This window comes from Perca flavescens, chromosome 2 (assembly GCF_004354835.1).
Source record: "Perca flavescens isolate YP-PL-M2 chromosome 2, PFLA_1.0, whole genome shotgun sequence".
NCBI classification, from domain to species: domain Eukaryota; kingdom Metazoa; phylum Chordata; class Actinopteri; order Perciformes; family Percidae; genus Perca; species Perca flavescens.
The window spans coordinates 18,793,045-18,813,870 of record NC_041332.1 but is presented as its reverse complement, the minus strand read 5'-3'; the positions used below and the strand labels follow the sequence as shown (position 1 = coordinate 18,813,870).

General features: G+C 41.3%; 1 protein-coding gene and 1 long non-coding RNA gene across 8 annotated transcripts; one reads left to right on the top strand and one right to left on the bottom strand.

The window, feature by feature from the left end:
- Positions 1 to 3,244: 3,244 nt before the first annotated feature.
- LOC114571293 (THAP domain-containing protein 4) lies at positions 3,245 to 17,113 on the bottom strand. 6 transcript variants are annotated; one of them, XM_028602197.1, is made up of 4 exons: positions 17,006 to 17,113; positions 5,271 to 5,325; positions 4,443 to 4,488; positions 3,245 to 4,172 (listed from the first exon to the last, which is right to left on the bottom strand). In XM_028602197.1, the coding sequence occupies exons 1-4, from the start codon at positions 17,030 to 17,032 to the stop codon at positions 3,890 to 3,892; spliced, it is 411 nt and encodes a 136-aa protein (XP_028457998.1). In that variant the 5' UTR covers positions 17,033 to 17,113; the 3' UTR covers positions 3,245 to 3,889. The 6 variants fall into 6 exon arrangements, with proteins under 6 accessions (XP_028457998.1, XP_028457992.1, XP_028457983.1 ...); XM_028602191.1 differs by lacking the exon at positions 17,006 to 17,113 and adding an exon at positions 15,906 to 16,411; XM_028602182.1 differs by lacking the exon at positions 17,006 to 17,113 and adding an exon at positions 15,906 to 16,410 and having other exon boundaries at positions 5,271 to 5,343.
- Positions 11,667 to 13,129, top strand: LOC114571331 (uncharacterized). 2 transcript variants are annotated; one of them, XR_003694634.1, is made up of 5 exons: positions 11,667 to 11,914; positions 12,009 to 12,071; positions 12,309 to 12,492; positions 12,599 to 12,759; positions 12,897 to 13,129. It is a non-coding gene; the product is annotated as an uncharacterized LOC114571331 (long non-coding RNA). The 2 variants fall into 2 exon arrangements; XR_003694633.1 differs by having other exon boundaries at positions 12,309 to 12,759.
- Positions 17,114 to 20,826: the final 3,713 nt, after the last annotated feature.

Genomic DNA, 20,826 nt, shown 5'->3' with positions numbered 1-20,826 from the left:
TAGGTCTAATCTAAAGCATTCCAGTTAGAAATGTATCGAGCTGGTCATCATTAAAGGAGAATTCCGGCCACCCTGGATCGGTCCTAGCAAACTGGAGTTGCTGCAGCTACGTGTACAAGCGTCCACTGAGCTAAAACGGCAGTTGTTGGGGCAAGTTTTAGGGTGCCTTTGTGCCTCTTAACCCTTTAAGCGCCAAAGGCGCAAAATTGCGACAGGACGCAGTACTGAATCAAACAGCTGTTTTATCTGAATAGAGTGTTATATGTCATTCATACTCCCCTCCACTAGTTGGCAGACATCCCATACTTAGACCTTAGCTCAGAAATACATCATGCTTCAATTCAAAATGTTTGACGAAATCCCATCCAAACTTGACTTTTTTTTGTCAAAAGCGACTATTTCTGGTGTTATTGGAGACTTTTGAGGTGTTTGGAGACTCGTGAAAGCACGTGTCACTCTATAATTACTGTGCGGTCAGTCTCTCAGTAGCCTCGCGCAGCACCCCACCCTGCCGTCAGAGCAGAGAGGAGACACACTCCAGCTGCTCCAAGTGCAAGCTAAAGCTAGTCATCAGTAACGTTATTACTGTGCAAGCCACAGACATTGTTTATCCCGTTTCCATGTAGATACATATTCACTGATATGGTCATAACCACTACAGTGCTCATTTACCTATTTTTGAGGGGTAAATAAACCTCTGGAGGACATCCAGACCACCGGGCGCTCGGGGGATTTTTGTTGGCTGCGGGAGTTATCATGGACGGCAGATAGCAGCTAACAGCTAACAGGCCAAGTTACCCACCGGCAGGATCAAGACAGGGTAGGTGAATTTAAACAATGTCGGAGTTGAAAACACATCTTGTTGTCACGTTAGGGCCCTGTTCATGTGGCAAAGATATATTAATTGCATTTTGTGTCTGTTAAGAGGCACAAAGGCACTCTAAAACTTGCCCCAACAACTGTTGTTTTAGCTCAGTGGACGCTTGTACACGTAGCTGCAGCCACTCCAGTTTGCTAGGACCAATCCAGGTCGGGTTTTTCTCTATCGAAAGTACTCGCATAGTTATAGCTATCAAGATTAACGTAAAAATAGGCCGGAATTCTCCTTTAATGATGACCAGCTTGATAAATTTCTAACTGGAATGCTTTAGATTAGGCCTACCTTATGTGTCCTTAAAAGTAGGATGTTTACATCTACAAAAAATGTGCGCTGATGTCCAATAGGTTAAAAATAATAGAGTATAAAAAAAAAGATGGAATTTTGAAATGAGAAATGTGTAGGAACCCTGGAAATGGTAGGTGCAAAATATTAATTTATAGTGAGTTGGGTCTTATTATTACCACATAGCAGAACAGGTCTGCATTGGTCTGGGGTGTTTAGAACATCTGATATACAAACTATCGGAAAATAAATGAAGTTCAAAACGTAATTTATTGACGGTCCCTAGGTGAAAACCAAGCAGTTAGGAGCAAATGGGTGTCCTGTGGTTTTCTGCCAAGACTGAGTGAAAGCACAGCAGGAACTGCTGATGAACCTGAAATGAATATCCGAATATCCAACATCATACTAACTTCACCACGGTATAAAAACACCCGGTATTTCATTATGCCTCCTCCCCCAACCTACCTCTACACAAACACGTTATCAGCAATATACTAGTCAATTTACCTCCTCTATGTCCGCTGCCGGTGGTCCCACTCGTGGAATAGCGTTCCTTTTCAGAAGTACTCTAGTCGACTTTTTGGGCTCCTTGACTTTATTCGGATAATAAAAGTCGTCATCATAGAAATGTCTGCTACAGACACGGTAGCGCTTCTTTTTTAGCGTCTCGAGTGGCGTTGTGATGTTTATTTTGAGAATGACAAGCCACTGTTGTAGAAGCACCGGGTCTTTGTATCGAAACGGCAAATCATGGAACGTCTCTGGATTGAACCTTTTAGCTTTTAAACCGCAGCCAGGATATATACAACTGCGTGGCATCTTGTCCTATCGACTCACGCTGCTGCAGTAGCTGCTTCTGCTGTTCGTGTTCACTCGCTTCTTGATTCTTCTTTACCATTAGTCTCTTCCGGCAATATGTGCTCTGTGCGTGATCTCGCGTGATGTCGCGCGATAGCAGCCGTGAGGGGTATCTATCAGGCAAGTGTTATTTAAATATACTTCTGGTGTAGTTACAAACTTTCTAATGCCTCGTTTTATAAATACATAAAATATTTGTATTAGTGTAGACGTTTGGTATCAATCCGGGCATTATTAGTGGGGTTATTTACGAGATATCAACGTGGGTCCATTAGCGCCTGGACTAAGCTAATCAGCTGATAACGCTAACTAACCAACGTTATAACAAGGGGGGAGCTTATTGGGGGTTGTTTGGCTCGAGGTCAAGGTGCAAAGCAGCCTAGAGTGAAATTACTCCGAACCATCACTTTAAGCAGTTAGGTTACTTGACAGCCACTAACTTTAATGTTACAGTCAAACTGCTTGTTATCGTTATGACGTGACGCACACCTTGAGAGTCCGTGTGAATTTGCCTACTCCTTACCACGTCGTCATCTACTCTCTGTTCCATCTTTTCCTCACTTGCTCCCATGGCCCATGACAGTGGATTATTTATTTTTTAACGTTAATGTTTGATTTTTAACTAACCTGGTGTGTAACCTGAATTTAACGACACCTTGGACTAAGTCCCCTTCTCCCGTGGGTTTTAGTACTTGATAACTAAGAATGTTTTAAAATGGCTCCCTCACTGTGCAGTATGTGTACTGATATTGTAGCAAACTAGTAAAAATGTTCTTCCTTTTGCCAAATAGGACCGCAGATGCAACATTACCAAGTATGAATGTCCCACACTGACGGATTTTAAACAAATTTTCCCCCTTGTATGTGCGATGTCTTCCTTTTAACGATTTAACCATGACAGTGGATTATTTATTTAACTTTAATGTTTGATTTTTAACTAACCTGGTGTTGTGCTGTCTGATCTCCAGGGGCGATGATAATCGGTCTTTCATGACTTCTCCTTTTCCTCAACTCAATTGTGATGGTTTTTAACTCTCAGCCAGAACTAAAGATAATGGTAGTTTTAAACCAATACAAAGGGTTGCAATGCGTCTACTGATTTTGTATGTAATGAGCACACAAATGCCCCGTCCTCATCATCCAATAAAAGTGTGGGCTCACTCATCTTTTCTTGCTGGAATGGGTCACAGTTAAAAGGTTTAAGTTATTTGCATGAGGTACAGGTTACTGTTTTAGTATTTTATTAAGGTTTAGGCTGATACCCTTTGACCAAAGTATGAAAAGCATATAAAGTCAACAAGATAACGTGAAGGCTGAAATTTCTAATTCAAAAAGGCATAAAGATCAATTTAAGTCTTAAATTGAGAGAAAAAAAAGGGCTGTAGTTTACCTGTCCTAATTGAATGCTGGTTTGAGATTAGCTGCAGCTGAGCCTCAAATGATGAAACAAAGTGTTTCAATTTGATTATGGATGTTATGGACAGAAAATCCTAAACGGTAATGCATTTTCTAATTATCTTGACTCACATGAGAATTTAGGCTTGAACGTTCCACAACACAATGGCACCTTACCATATTTCAGTGTAGTATTTCTCACTACATACTAGCAAACAAAACTATGCTCATCACCTCTTTTACTGCTTTACTGTAATTGTGTTCCTTGTTAGCAAGTTCAATGTTATTACTTTGGACTGAAGTTTCAATTCAACAGAAAACTTGACAGAATTGTTTGTCATCAGCAAGCATTTCCAAATGCATAATGATCCACCTTAAGGCACATATTAAACTGGGCTCATGCCCAATCTCAAAAGACAGAGTTTACACTGGGCTCTTCAGATTGTCTTAACGGATCGTGTGACTTCTTGAGACTCAGGATTCAGAAATGCATTTATTATTAAGCTGTGATGACTGAGCCTTGGCATTTACAGACACCTTGTTTGTTGGCTTTAGTTTCTTGTTACGAATGTCCATATTTCTAGCTTCAGGCTGGTTGGCCCACTTGCGTTGATAATTGCAGTAGTAACAGCTCTGGTAGACTATGAAGTAAGGACTGCGAGTGCGTTTTGTACAGCGGCAGTTTCTGTTGCACATCGGGCAGTTCTTCATCAGCTGCAGAATAGCCTCCTCATCCACAATGTGCTGCAGAGTTGGTCTGTTTTGGGGCAGAAAAGAGAGTTGAGAAATGATAATGACTCAGTTGTTGTATAGAGCACGGCTAGAGCTGGAAACATACACAAGTTGCCACTATGGATACATTGTTGCAGGTGCAACAGTGGTGTTTAACCTGCATCACTGCAACTGAATGGGGTGTAAGTAAGCTCTGGCGTATTATACTCTATCACAGACTATGTGCCTTTATGTTAAGCTACATGGTTTAGTTAACACATTAGGGAAACATGATAAAAGTTAATTGTTGACTCACTTCTCCATGGTTGCAGTGCTTGTCTCTGGGACATTTGCTTGAATGCCTGTGAATTAAAAAAAAAATATTTTAAGTTGAAAGTAGTTAGTCCTTTTCAAACCATTTTAAAAAGGTCCCATGGCATGAAAATGTCACTTTTTTTTTTTAACATTAATATGAGTTCCCCCAGCCTGCCTATGGTCCCCCAGTGGCTAGAAATGGCGATAGGTGTAAACCGAGCCCTGGGTATCCTGCTCTGGCTTTGAGAAAATGAAAGCTCAGATGAGCAGATCTGGAATCTTCTTCTTATGAGGTCATAAGGAGAAAGGTTACCTCCCCTTTCTCTGCTTTCCCCACCCAGAGAATTTGGCCCGCCCATGAGAGAGAGACATCATGGCTTTCAAACGAGTGGTAGTTGGTCAAGGCCACACCCCCACCCTCCACCTTGCCCCCCCCTCTCTCCTCCTCAATAGCAACAGACACAGAAATGGCATATACTAAGGAAAGCTCATTGTGGGACTGGCTCTAGTGGCTGTAATTCTGCACCAAGGCTGAATTTCAGGAAAGAGACTTCAGATACAGTATTAGGGGACCACTAAGGTCTATATAAAAGAGACTTCAGATACAGTATTAGGGGACCACTAAGGTCTATATAAAAACATCCAAAAACCAGCATGTTATGGGACATTTTAAAACCAACAAAAAAAAATCTGAATTTATAATAGAATGGACTCTACTGGACAAATTTTAGGACATCAGCAGCTGGACAAACTGTCTTCACCAGGCTGAGGAACATAAGAAACTTATTGGACAAAAATAGTTTGAGTAGTACACTGCAAGAAGACTCACCTGTGCTCCTGACCTGGCCCGGTGACTGGTCCATTCCTGCCCAGGTGCCATGCAGCTGTAAAATACAGCACACCTGATTACAGTCAACATTGTAGTCTTTAACTACTACAAACAGAAAGTAGCATGGCAGGGAACTAAAATATCCCCCTTGCTTTCGTCAACGAAAATGACTAAATATCGTCGTCAACGAACCTTTATCACGTAACGGAGACGAGACACAACGTAAATGCTGGTCATGTGACGAGGACTATAATTAAATGTATAATGCAATATTGTTGATGAATAAAAACGACACTAAATGTGGTTTACAAAATTTAAACTATGCTAAAATGTCTCTTCATTTTCGTTGACCAAAACAAGACGAAATGTAACGTTATTTCGTCTTGTTTAGTTGCGTTATTATTTTGCAGTATTTCTGTTCCCTGTGTCTCACTTCAGGGGCTGCATCAGGTCGCACTCGGGTCACACTGCGCAGACGACGTTACTTCCTCAAGCCCCGTCTCGGCATTATTTAATTTAGAAGATGCAGCGGTGAGTTTGGAGAGCGAGATGAGCGTAAACGACAACAGACAAAATGACGTCTGACACAGAGAAAGGGACCGATGGTAGCAGGCCAGCCGGGGTTCATCTTTGGGAGAAAAAGAATAAACGACTTTCATTACATAGAAGTGGAAAAGGAAACTGAATGTGTTGTGCCACAAAATCACAGGAAAAAACACCACGAACCTTAAGACATCTCAAGCCATTCCATGATGAAATTGAGTAAAGACATTAACGTTACTTTCTATTTTAGAAAGCTAAGGCCAAATCATGAGGCTGTGGTTAATGTGTCTCATTTTAACGTTAGCTCTGTGACTAGCGTGTGTGTGTGTGTGTGTGTGTGTGTGTGTGTGTGTGTGCTTAATTCCTACCTGACTGACTCCATGTGTAGTAAGCATCCCTTGTTGGCCAACATTTTGGTTTTGTCTATACTACTAGGTACTTAGAACTATATTGACTGGATTAAATAGAATTGCATTACTAAAAGGAGACTAAAATACAATTTTCATTGACTAAAACTTGACTAAAATGTCATCAGCTTTTGTCGACTAAAGCTAGACTAAAAGCGGCTGCTGTTTGAATACTCTTGGCTCCAGGGCCGGATTAACAATTCCATGTGCCCTGGGCAACAAGACTCAAGGGCCTTACAACTGGCCTCTTCCTCCCGGTCATCCTCATCCTCCTGATCACTCTCTGCCTCTGTCCCGCTCTCTGAATGTGCAGCCTCCTCTTCCTCCCTGTCATCCTCATCCTCCTGATCACTCTCTGCCTCTGTCCCTCTCTCTGAATGTGCAGCCTCCTCTTCCTCCCTGTCATCTTCATCCTCCTGATCACTCTCTGCCTCTGTCCCTCTCTCTGAATCTACAGCCTCCTCTTCCTCCCTGTCATCTTCATCCTCCTGATCACTCTCTGCCTCGGTCCCTCTCTATGAATGTGCAGCCTCCTCTTCCTCCCTGTCATCTTCATCTGCCTCTTCCGGATCTCTCTCTGCCTCTGTCCCTCTCTCTGAATCAGCAGCCTCCTCTTCATCCCTCACAGTCAATTCTTCCTTTCCTTCTTCTTTTTCACCTATTTCTGCAACTTCTGCTCCGACCTGCCTGGTCTCTCCAGTTTACTGCCTTCTCCTTCTTCATTTCCCTCCTCCTCTTCCCCCTGTGCACTACTCAGAATTTGAATACAAATGATCAGTCGGAGCAAGCACTGTTTAGTGTGTTGTAACGTAACGCCACCGAAACAGCGACCCTCTGTAAACGTTATGAATTCAAACATGCCAGTTTGTAATATTTTGTATTATGCGGTTCTTGTTTTTACTAATATCAAAACTAATCAAAGGGCTAAGAGCATCTAGCTATGATGCTGATTCGCCTTTACCATACATTACATTCATTACAACTTAAATTTTAAATTAAATGTGTGTTTAAACTTCACCTGGGGAAACTGACTTCACTTTCAGAGGCTCAGGGTGCAGCTCAATCGCTCCAGTCTTTGCCAGGCTGCAGTGCCACCACACCGCAGCAGACTCGCTGTGACAGACCGTGGTAAAGTTAGTTTTATATTGAACGTTGGATATTCAGCTTGACCTTCCAATATAAAACTAACTTTATCACTGTCTGTGACAGCTCGTTCTCTCCTCGCTCGCTATGCAGGAAGCTACAGACACTGTTTTTGACGTGATTTAACATAATATTTTGATGGAAAGGGTAGCAAAAATCTGCATATAATTAGAAAAGTGAGGACTGCGTTTATAATGTGTTCTAACATAATATTTGACAGAGCCCAGGGCCCCTTAGATGTCCTGTGTCCCTGGGCAAGTGACCAGTTGCCCTAATGGTTAATCCGGCTCTGCTCTCTGCAGCAGGCGGGGCTGCTGCTCCATTTCCCCCACGATTGACACACACACACACACACACACACACACACACACACACACACACACAAATTGAGGACAGCTACGCTCGTTATTGTAAGTGCAATGATAAATTAAAGTCCAATAAGTACTTTATTAAACTGTATGAATGTGTGTGTGGCCAGGATATGAAATTAACTAACAATGTAAAGATCAACAAGCCACTGACAGTGACAGATATGTTCATATTTGATTCTTTCAATAAATTATTATTTTTTGTCTTAAATCCACCAGCCATTTTCATATTATACCAACATTTGCAGCATCCTGACCCTTTTTGGTAATGTTACTAGGAAATCTCAGCCCAGAGTAATTAATTAATAGCAGGGCTCGAGAGTGCGACCAATTTGGTCGCAAATGCGACCAAAATTTGTAAGGGTGCGACTAAGATTTTTCCTAGGTCGCACCGGGGCACCTAACGTCCTCGCATCCGCTGCCTCTCCACTAACGAAGCGACGTCGTTTATACCGATATGGTTTAATGTTGCGTTACATGACCCATTCCTTCTGGAAAGCCGTGCCTGTGTTTGGATCTCTCCTCCGCGCATCCCCGCCCTCATTCACTCACACACCGGCCGGCTCACCTGCAACATGGAGAGACACAGCGCCGCTGGTCCAAACTCCCGACATTTGTCTACAGTTTTAATTGTTATTAACACAGCTGTATATTGTTAAGTATGAGAGGGAAACCTTTATTGGTACCAGTGTTTCCGCTGGTAACTCTCCGTTACTGCGGCCGCCACGGCGAAAAACACATTAGAAGTTATTAAATGCAACTAACTTCAGTTCGTTGAGTAATAGCGTTTGAGACGGAGCCTGCTGGATCATAGTTCATAATAATGCAGCGCAGTGACGATACAGACATTTCATTTTGATAGGAAAGCTGAAGACATGAAAGGGAAGATGAAACCTCTATATTTACCGACTGAGCTATCCGGGCGTTCTCTCTCTCTCTCTCTCTCTCTCTCTCTCTCTCTCTCTCTCTCTCTCTCTCTCTCTCTCTCTCTCTCTCTCTCTCTCTCTCTCTCTCTCTCTCTCTCTCTCTCTCTCTCTCTCTCTCTCTCTCTCTCTCTCTCTCTCTCTCTCTCTCTCTAAACTGAACATTTAGCCCACTTTGTAAAAAAAAAAAATCAATTTCAGCTGTGCTTTTTGTACTATGACAAGTCAAAATGTTTGCTGTGAAAAAGGTCAATCATGTCCAGTACAACACTAGCTCTCTGAACCGAGCAAGGAAGCGAGAGACACAGGGCTGTTCTAAGCTCCGCTCAATCAAGGCTCTATTTACATTAGAGGAACACGCAGCAAGACGCTTTGTTTCTTCCTAAAACAACTAAGGGTACGACATTCTGACGGCCGAACAGTACGGTCTCCTCGGCATCTTCCCTCAGATTTGTACAGAAGAGAAAATTGACATTGTTAGAACTTATACAAGGCCTGATGATTGATTGATTGATTAATGAACTGAACGTACTCCGACAAAATGTAGCTTTTAGCTAATGTAGCTAACTTCCTCTCACCTCAGCTGCTATACCTGAACTTAAAAGGAACACGCCGACTTATTGGGACTTTAGCTTATTCACAGTAACCCCCAGAGATAGACAAGTCCATACATACCCTTCTCATCTCTGTGTGGGCTGTAACGCTGTCTGACGGCTCCAGCATTAGCTTAGCCTAGCACAGTTCCTGCAAGTAACTGGTTCCAACTAGCCTACTGCAGCTACGGTAAGTGTTCCGTTATGTTTTTAGAGGACTAGCTACTGTAACAGTGGTAACGTTAGTAACACTTGTGTTGTCACAAATGCGCTTTTTCACCCCAGAATAAAATGAGCGGTGCTAGAGTGAGCTCTCAAGACTGTAGCCTTTACCTTGCTAATGAATTGTAGGGGGGATGGGAAGTTTTCATTTTTGAGAAACCGTGACCTTGTTTGTGAAATAGTAGGCTGCTGTCTGAGGGTTCATTGTGCGAAAACAATTTGCAGGGCTCTCAAGTCTCACGCATTGGGCGTGAGACTTGAGACACGCATTTCAACCCGTTCACATGCTCACATGCCACACCTTGTATTTCTCACGCAGAGAAATTACCAGGATAACGCCCACCAAGTTGCGCTGCTATTTTTTAAACAGTGGAACAGGTAGAGAGGAATTAAGTGAGTTCCCCACAGAGTTCAGAACGCCCTGCCACCACCCGCGGCGCTACCATTGGGCATTTTAGGTCCCGGCTCGCCCATTTTGACCCAGGCCTATAGTGAGTAGTGAGTGATTTTCATTCTAGCAGTTCATCCAATAAGCAGCCCGAGGAAAGCTTTGAGTGAAAGCTTCTCAGCCAATCAGCGGCTTCTAGCCCACGTGTGGACTATTAAGCCTGCCCACACAGGCTGCATCTTCACCAGCAAGTGATCCAATGAAATGAATGACGTTTGCGCGCAAGCTTTTCAAGCAAGCTCAATGAGACAGACACAGACCGTAGCTATCATCAGCTAGCTAATATGAAACGCAAAGCAGCTTGTTTTCATTTAAATTCAGCAAGAAACGCTCCGAGGAGAAAGAGGAGGACATTTTAAGTAACGCGGTTACAAGTGACGAGTTACCATCCTGCTCGGCCGCCCTCTCCCCATCAAGTCTTCCCGTAGCCACACCGTCACACCAGCAAGGCAAGTAGTGTCTTAAAGTTATTAGTGTCTGGCTGTCTGAATGAAGGGGGAACCTGAATAATTTTTTTTGGCTTATTTTAATTGGCCCATCCAGTTTTCTGGAGGCCCACCTACAATCAAAATCCTGGCGCCGATAGTGCCTGCCACGCACCAGCTGAGTGAGTGCGGATTTCAGGTTGCGGCTTTCGTCGCTGTTTGTGACTTTGCCTAAGATTGAGTGACAAGTGTACTCGCCCTGTTGTTTATCTGGTTGCCATGACTTCGCAAGTGATGATGTCCTGTCACTGTTCCAGTTGAGGGGGGAGAGAGAGCGGATGACAGTTCGCTTGAGTTCAGTAGAGCCTCTTAATACATCCATGAGTAGAGCACCCGGATTTGTAGAGACGTGTAATTATGACTTTATATACTACATGTACATAGCGGAAACCCTGTTGTGCGTCTGGCCTATTTCTGATACTGTGGCGGCAGAAATCAACATAGAGGAAACACTGGGTAGCTTTTGTGCCTGTTGTTGTTATTATTATTATTATTATTATTATAGCTACATGTTGAATCGGCTGCAGGGCTACTCTGGCAGTTTTATATTTTTATAAAAGATACCCATTTTATAATAGGCCTACCCATAATACTTTTATAACAGTACCCATAATAATTTGGAATAGTTTTAGTTTTTTCTTTCCTTTTATTTTTACTGCACAACCTCCCAGCCCCCATTGTGAAAACCTTTGCCATTTCATTATATTTTATCCAGACAATGCATAGTATTAATTATTACACACACACACACACACACACACACACACACACACACACACACACACACACACACACAGAAATACTGAATTAAATAAACATTTTTTTATTTGTACGAATTTATGTCATTTATCAGATCAGACTCCATCCCCACCCAAACCCCTGCCGCCAAAATCTCACTCTGAACTCTATTCAAAACTTGAGACACCTGCAATTTGCCTTGTGCTATTACTCTCCCCTTATTCTAATGTAGCCTATTGTAATGCAATTATCCAGTGGTGTAGTCTAATGTATTGTAGTGGCTATACTGTCCTGTATATTTATATATTGGCCAGAATCTGCTTTTGGGGGAGGGGGGCCATATCATAGTGGGGGGTCTGGGCTTCCTCCCCTAGGAGGATTCTTAGTGGGTATACTGCATATACTAGTGTATCATGTAGAATACACCACTGCAATTATCTAACATTACTGTATTATATGCTGTTGAATACATTTGGTTCAGCTGTAATAAATTGCATTTCAAATATATCGACTCCTGTAATAATAATCCTGTATTCATGTTCTGTGATATGTATTCATCAGGATGAGCTGAGTGACCTGCAGCAGGATCTGCTGGAAGTTGAGGATGCTTCCATCCTGTTTACAGGTGTACCACACTCAAACCCTCGAAAAACCTGTGCTGCACATACTGCAGAGTTCAAAGCCCCACTACCTTTGCAGTTCACGAGTCCTGCTCAGACAGCTAAAGGGACAAAGCCATTGTTTGCCTTGGCACCCAACTAGACACGTCAATTGGTAAGATAATTCATATCATTCAATGGTTTTATGCGTTCTGTGAGATAAGTGCAACAAGTCTTGCAACTAAATACAATCTATATTTACTTTGTAGGACACGCTTCATCGTCCATGATGATGGCTACCTGTAGGCCAAAAAAAATGTCTAATCTTTGATGTAAGTACCAAGCCAGGTTATATATCCACTATAGGTACCAAACATTATCAAAAGAATTATCATACATTTTGATCATTCAGTTGACACTTATCTTGATTATCATGAAATGCAAAATAGAACAGTAAGATAACTGAATATTGAATATCAATTTTTAACTGATGAAAAACACGTTCCGCAAAAACATGTGAAAGGTGAGTAGAGAAACTAAACTTTTCCATGTTGGTATGTCATCAACAGGAAACACACCAAATTGATTATTCCGAAATGGATATCAGTTCAACATCAGCCTTGGACATCAGTATGGCCTCAGAACCTGCCTCAGAAACTGCTGACTCCAGTTTTCTCCCTGACACAAGCCCGTCCACCTCTACCACAGGAAGCTCAGCAAGCATTCCTGGACAATTTAGAGGATGGAAAGAGAGTAAGTGGCTGGTTAATGAGTCCAAACTCATGGAACTATTCCAAAAATGCACTTTTTGTGGAGCTGCAATGTGTGATGTGAACCAAACTGTGAAAACATCTGGCAGCAGGATCAGAGTCACATGGCAATGTAACAGTGGACACACTGGAGATTGGGAATCATGCCCAATCTGGGAGAAGTGATAGCCCAGGCCATTCCTGCAAATACACAACGTATTCCTACATGGATGACTCCACCAATCAAATTCTAACATTTGAGTTGATTCAGGTAAAAATAATCAATAATTATATTATTAATAATAATAATAATAATAATAATCGTTCCAAAAGTTCAGTCATTGTTCTAAAAAGTCTTATCAGAAATGTAATCACAAGTAGGCAGTAACCCTTACTTGTTCCCTGTAGGTGACCCAGGCCAAAAGGTTCTGTTGCGATGGCACCAATGGGTTTCAAGAAAGGACTGGAAAAGCTTCTAGATGAAGGGATTGACGTAAAGGTTGCCACAACCGACAGACATCCCTCTATCAGGAAAATAATGAGGGAGGATTTTCAAAATATAGACACAAAACCCAGATAGCGGATTAAGCCGGGATTTCCCAGTTATCCTGGCTCAATTTAGCCTTGACTCAGTTTCACAAAAGCAGAGGCACCTAAATAACCATGGAGATTTATTCTGTGCAGCTAGCCTGCTCCAGACCAAGTTAACAGCCAGGATTTATTAATCCTGGAGCCTTTTCTGTTCACTCAGCAGTGGTTTTACCTTATTATTATCAGCCTGCATTAAGACACTACAGGTACACATTGCTGTTCAGTTAAGCACTGTTATTATTTAAAGTTGTGACCATTATTTTTTAGAATTATTCATGTGACATTGTGTCATTATTACAGTTATATTGCTTTATGAAAACTGCTGTTCACATATTGTTGTTAGAAGTTTGATGAATATATTACAGCACAGTTGTTGAGATAATTAGAAAAGTCTGATAACATTTCAAATGTGTTTAAATGAAGTCTGTTACTAAGGGCAGTACATAAAATGCTGTGTTTCTATAGTGGACCACTGCACCTTAAATTATTTTAGTTGATTCATTTTTTTGTATTCTTTAACAATAAAGGATCTTGTTTGTTCCTCTTCCACGTGCATTGTATTTGAAACAACAGGGAGAGGACACCCCAGTGGTTTTTGGGAGAGGACACCACAATGGTTTTTGACTTTATATTTAGCTTGACGGAAATAACTGATGAATATACTCAGTTACATTCATGTTTACAGTGTGCATGGAATTTATCACTTAATTATTTTTATAGTTTCTAGATTTTAGAGTCCAATTTCTTCAGTGTCTTTCTTTTCTATGTCCATATATACGAGGGAGAAAAGCATATCTATCTATAAATACTTGACCGGTGTCTTGCTTCAGGAAGGAATAAGTGCAGTGCCAAGTTTGACATTGTTTGGATTAGAAATGCAAAAGATATCGTTAAATGTATATTGGTAAAAGAAGCACACATTGGCTTTTGCCGCTCTAGCCACTGGCCACTCTCCCTCTTACAATGCAAACTGAGTGAGCACAGCACCAGAGACAGAGAGGGTTGAAGAAAGAAGCGGAGCTTTGGCAGCTGAAATGTGAAATACACCTCATACCCACACACATGTGCAAAGTAGCACTACTTTGGACTGTCTTTGAATAGACAAGCGAACACACACACACACACACACACACACACACACACACACACACACACACACACACACACACACACACACACACACACACACACACACACACACACACACACACACACACACACACACACACACACACACACACACACACACACACACACACACACACACACACACACACACACACACACACACACACACACACACACACGTTTCTGGTGGTTGAGTAACGCAGATATATGCTGTTTAGCTCTCCTAACAGGCCGGGTGGTACAAGTCCATGAGGCTACTGTCCGATTACTCCACATTTTAATCATGATATTTTGTGATTACATTCTGAATCTGCTACGTTCTCTTTCAGGTAAATATAGTAGCACAATGCCTTCCTCTGATGTAGAAGTATTCTGTAAGTCAGTAGTAGGCTATACAGTGGAATTGCTTATTAAGTGGTTTGGGGTCCTTCAGTAAGTAATTTTATTGTACAATTTGGTTTTGGAGAAAGCTTCAAGCAGCAATTGGCCCGTTCCAAACGGACACATTTTCAACAGGCACGGTACTAGTATGTTACAAGTGGGCATGTTAGAACCAAAATAACTTGGGATGTTTGGGACCTGCAAAGTTTCAAACAGCTTCCAGAGCTAACTAGCTAATGCAGTTAGCAGTTCCTTAAACCAGGGGTCTTTAACATTTTTTTAAGCCAAGGACCCCTTAACTGTAAGAAAGACATAGCAATATACATATATCGTATAAATAGAAGTTGCATAATAAACTGGGCCTACTATAACATGTAGAGTGGCCTAGTGCATAGAATACTAAGCTATTAAAATAATAAATGTTGGCATGATTTTACAAATCATGTTTTAATGTTAAACGTGGCAGAGTGAATCCTTTGGGATAAACTGTGTCTGTGGATGGCTACCATAGTGACTACCTTACCTATAGGCCAGTGAGCCTATCATCAATGTTTGTTTTTTTCACAAATAGGCTGATTCATATTTGCTAATAATGTTTGATTCATGTTAAGACATTTAGGATGCTTTCACACCTGAGCAGTTTGGTCCGTTTTAACTGAAAACTGGAGCGTTTCGTGGAATGATCCGGTTTTTTGTTATATATGATTTAAGGGATAACTTTAAAATCCATAACCTTCTCCTTACTCCCTGTCTTGTCATATGGCCCCCCTTAAAATACAGGGGGCATAAGTAAGTACACCCCTATGTTAAATTCCCATAGAGGCAGGCAGGTGTTTATTTTTAAAGGCCAGTTATTTCATGGATCTAGGATACTATGCATCCTGATAAAGTTCCCTTGGCCTTTGGAATTAAAATTTATTTTCTATTTTAATTCCAAAGGCCAAGGGAACTTTATCAGGATGCATAGTATCCTAGATCCATGAAATAACTGGCCTTTAAAAATAAACACCTGCCTGCCTCTATGGGAATTTAACATAGGGGTGTACTTACTTATGCCCCCTGTATTTTAAGGAAGAACATTTATTTATTTACGATACATTATTCATTCACAAAGAAACTTGGTGTCCTTAAAGGTTGGCTTTTTCCTATTTTTTCTTTTTAGTCAACTTTAGCATGGGTGAACTAATTTTTTCACATGACTGTACATGGAGCCCGAGAACAACTGCAATAGTAGTGACCACCCTGTTCATGTAATAGTCGTGTTACTAAAATTACCACTGTTACAGTAGTCCTCTAAAAACATAACTGAACACTTACCGTAGCCGCAGGGGATCCACTTTGTCCGGTCTGTATTATCGATGGAATGGCCGTATCCTTCAGCACAAGTTTCATGGTCCTTGTGGATAATTCCATTTTTTCATAATAATCATCCTCAGTGAAATGTTCTGAGCAAACACGATGGGTCTTGAAGGTGGCTACAGGTGTATTTGGATCCATATCCAGAGCAAGTAGCCATTGATTCAGCCGGTCAGCGTTTTTGGTTGGAAATCTATGAAACATCATGGTATTACCTGGTCTCCCCTGTTTATTGTCGCAGCTCTTTACAATACAGCGAACACCCATGATTGAAAACTAACTACTACTTCTAGTATCTAGTAATTGTTGACTATTACTCCAACTCTGAGCAACTCCAGGCGAATTCTCTGCTCCATTATGTCTATGTCCGTGACCGGGCTTCTCAGGTGCTGCGAGAAAATCACTCCGCCCAAGTAGTGCTTCCGCTTTCTGAGAATATAGTTCCCACTTAGTGTACGGTTAGAACAGGGCTGAACTGGGACAAAAAATTGGCCCTGGCATTTCTGGCCCAGGCGGCCCACACCCACCGTGATTGGTCAGACACATTCCCTGCAGACAGTCCTCTTAAAATATGCGTGCATTCTATAATGAGTTGCCTAGTGTTCAGCGTTCATGTGATCGTTTTGGATCCTTCAAGAGGGGTCTCAAGACTTATCTGTTGATCTTACACTTAAATAATTCATTCATTCTTAGAGTTATGATTTGTATATTTATTCTATTTTAATTATTTTTTATTATTATTGATATTTGATATTGTATTGCCATTATTGTTATTACTATTTTGCTTAATATTGGCTTAGAAACTTTAAAAACAGTTTACTGTTAATTTTAACTATTGTAAGATTCATATTTTGTCGCTTTGGACACAAGTGTCTGCTAAATACAATAACTAAATACCATAACTATAACCCTTCACAAAAGCTACAATAAAGCACACACACACACACACACACACACACACACACACACACACACACACACACACACACACACACACACACACACACACACACACACACACACACACACACACACACACACTTAATTTGCCTACTCCTTACCACGTCGTCATCCACTCTCTCGTCCATCTTGTCCTCACTCGCTCCCGTGGCCCTGTCATGGTCACTCTCCTCCTCGCGGCTTCTTCCCTGTCATGAAGCTGTTTCTGCTTCTCTGTACAGCCACCTCTCCTCCTCGGCTTCAGGTAATGCTGATGTTGAAGTAGCTACTACACAGAGGTGTCAATTCCAGGTCCAGAAAGTAAAAGTCCTGCCATGTGTTTCACTAATAATTAGTGAAATCAGCTGGCTGAGTTCATTGGTGGAATAAACACATGGCAGGACTTTTACTTTCTGGACCTGGAATTGACACCTCTGCTACTACAGCTCCAAACATGTCAGAAATTTTGGCACATTTTGAGGAATCCGCCTGTATAGATTCTTAATCTTTTTCTCCTGTAATTTCTCTGCACCTCCCTTGCATTTTGGTGGTCGTTTGTCCATTTTAACGGTGGATGCTAAACTTCCAGCATAACTATTACAGCTTGTGTCTCAGGGCCGGGAGGCGTGGCCATGGTGGGATTTGTAAATTTGCGGCCCGGAGTGGGGAAGGGGGTTCCTGGATTTGATTGGGTCAGGCCAGTGCCAATAAAGCAAATTAACCAATGGGCCGCTGCCCAATCAGGCCAGTGCCAATAAAGCAAATTAACCAATGGGCCGCTGCCCAATCAGGCCAGTGCCAATAAAGAAAATTAACCAATGGGCCGCTGTGAGTTCTTTATGGGCCGGCACGGCCAAAAAAAAAAAAAAAAGCCTATTTATATCGGCAATTCGGCCCAAAAGTGTGTCGGCCCACCGGGAAAATGCCCGGTATGCCAGGTGGCCAGTCCAGCCCTGGGTTAGAATATGGCTGTGTCTCATGTGACCTTATTATTTGTACACCCTGTGACTATACAAATCACAACATGTAAATAGGAACATGTTGGCGTCATTTTGTCACTTATTTGGAGCAGTAGGCTAGTTGGAACCAGTTACCTGCAGGAACTGTGCTAGGCTAAGCTAATGCTGGAGCCGTCAGACAGCGTTACAGCACAAACAGAGATGAGAAGGGTATGTATGGACTTGTCTAACTCTGGGGGTTACTGTGAATAAGCTAACAAAACCTTGAACTAAGTCCCCTTCTCCCGTGGGTTTTAGTACTTGATAACTAAGAATGTTTTAAAATGTCTGCCTCACTGTGCAGTATGTGTACTGATAGTGTAGCAAACTAGTAATGTTCTTCCTTTTGCCAAATAAGGACCGCAGATGCAACGTTACCAAGTATGAATGTCCCACACTGACGGATTTTTAACAAATTTTCCCCCTTATATGTGCGATGTCTTCCTTTAATGATTTAACCATGACAGTGGATTATTTATTTTTTAACTTTAATGTTTGATTTTTAACTAACCTGGTGTTGTGCTGTCTGATCTCAACTCAATTGTGATGGTTTTTAACTCTCCGCCAGAACTAAAGATAATGGTAGTTTTAAACCAATACATCTCTTCTTGCTGGAATGGGTCACAGTTAAAAGGTTTAAGTTATTTGCATGAGGTACAGGCAGGGACGTCGTTAGGCCTGTTTTAGGGGGGCTGAAGCTACCCCAAAATGTTCCTAAGCCCCCCCAAATAATAAGAAAAATAATATATATATTTTTTTTCTCTTTTTTTTTTTTACAGTGCACTCTGTATCACTCACTACTTTGAATCAATCTTCCTTCACCATTCATCTGTTTGTGTCGTTGTGCACTGCAGTCAGTCTGTTTTATTTATATTTCACGAACTGTCAGCTGGTGGAAAAGGCAGAGACGGAGGCTCAACGAGCCCGCGTGCACGTAACGGTATGTGGACGAGCGAGGTAGAGAGGGACTGAAGAGAGAGAGCGCCTGGCGGCATTAAAACAAAGCAGGAAATCGGAGAAATAAAACGTTGTTTTCGCCGATTTATCACTCGAAATGCAACTGTAGCAAGCATCTCACTATCGCTAACGTAATCCAAATTCCTATTTCGAAACAACAAATAATATATCCAGCTACAAAAAAAATCGAAAATTAAACAGAAATACAAAGAGTCGATGGCTATTAAGATGATAGGCTACACCGTCCCGTCTCGTCTCGTTGGTGTCTTTCTTTGGTCTGAACTTGCTACTGCACACCGAGTAAGAGATAGGCTACAGAGTGAAAGTTGTTGTTAATGACTTTTACTTGCTTAACTTTAGCTACGTTTACTTGAGGTAAAGATAAAGGGATGTTTTAGCTGACTATGGTAAACAATAGTCTAACTAGAGTGAAATACAAGAAATACCTAATTAACCTAGTTAGTTATCCGAAGTTCTCTATTCTTTGCCATTAATATAGCATGCTATCTCTATAGTATTAACAGTCCCCACAGAATGTTGTCACTGAAAACTAAATGTTAGTGTCACTGTTAATGCTATTGTACTGTTATATCCTTCAATTTATTGAGCAGATGGATACTGGATGATATTTTGAGAGAGGGAGAAAGAGAGAGAGAAAGAGAGAGGGAGAGAGAGAGGGAGACAGAGAGAGGGAGAGAAACAGGAGTTTGGCAGGGCAGCTGATTCTGAGGGAATTGGCTTGATTGAGGTAAGTTATGTTAGTGGTCTGCAGCAATGGTTCTCAAAGTGGGGTCCAGGGACCCCCAGGGGTCCTTCAGGGGGGTCCCCAGCAAAAAGTGAAATAACTTATTTTCACTATAATTCCATCCATAATTAACACAATGTTTCATAGATTCATTCATAGACTTTCTGTAATAAAACATCTAAAAGCAAAAATCCTATCAAATGGGGACCCCTGGACAAAATCTAATCAAATGGGGGTTTGTGGTGTAATCGGCATTTCAGTTTAGGGGTCATTGATGTCTAAAAGTTTGAGAACCACTGGTCTACAGGGCTAAGAAAATGTGAGGCGTTAGAGGCATTTGTTGGCAGGTCTAGGCACTAAGGCATAGCCTAAACTAAATTATTTTATATTTATTATATATGCTATATTCTGACCAACTTAACTTTATACATTATGTTATACAGTATGTAGATTTTGTAGGCTAGGCTCTACATGAACATACTTACATATCAGTCCCTCCAGGAATTTGCAATGTTGCGATTGCAACAATTCATGCAAATTCAACCAATCACCCTGGTTTTTATTTTTAAAGTATAGTATACACAAACATTTTTTCAGTCTCTCGCAACTTCATTGCAACAAAAATATAAGTACGTTCCCCCCATGCAGCTTTGAAGTATCTAAAAGCTAACATTAGAATAACATTTGTAAGTAAGATTTTACAAGGTAAAGTTTTGCATAGCCTGGGGGCTAAGCCCCCCGTCTTTCAATCCTAGTGACGTCCCCAGTGACGTTTGTTTTCAGGTAACCTTACTGTTGACGTTCAAACAGGCCTGCGTGTGTGTTTTGAGAAATATTAATTAATATTAAATAAATTTTGAGAAGGAAATGGTTCTAACATTAAACTTTAGATGTGTGTGAATGTCCCACACCAGGAGTCATTTATATAGTTCTGTTTTATAGTGATTGATTATCTATTCAAAAAATGTTCTATTAAAGAAAAGATAGAAAATACATATTTGAGTGTGCTGGAAAGTGGTTAGAAAATATGAAATCTGAATCGGCTACAATCGGTATCGGCAGTTCAAACTCAATGAAAAATCGGAACCGGCTTAGAAAGTTGAAATCGGTGCATCTCTAATAAGCATGATCCAATCTCGATATTCAAATTAGTTGGGCACGGCTGACTTGTCCCAGGTCAAGGAAAGAAACGCCACTGATTGACAGTTGAAATTCACTTTTTGAAAGGGAGGACTTACTGCTA

Bases quoted from the DNA above. Each gene is read 5' to 3' on its own strand.
- LOC114571293 (XM_028602182.1), bottom strand. From the start codon at position 16,211: ATGGGTGTTCGCTGTATTGTAAAGAGCTGCGACAATAAACAGGGGAGA. The intron at 5,344-15,905 runs GTAAGTGTTCAG...GACTGTAATCAG, and splicing joins GTGGATCCCCTGCGGCTACG to GTGTGCTGTATTTTACAGCT. The intron at 4,489-5,270 runs GTGAGTCTTCTT...TTTAATTCACAG, and splicing joins GGGCCAGGTCAGGAGCACAG to GCATTCAAGCAAATGTCCCA.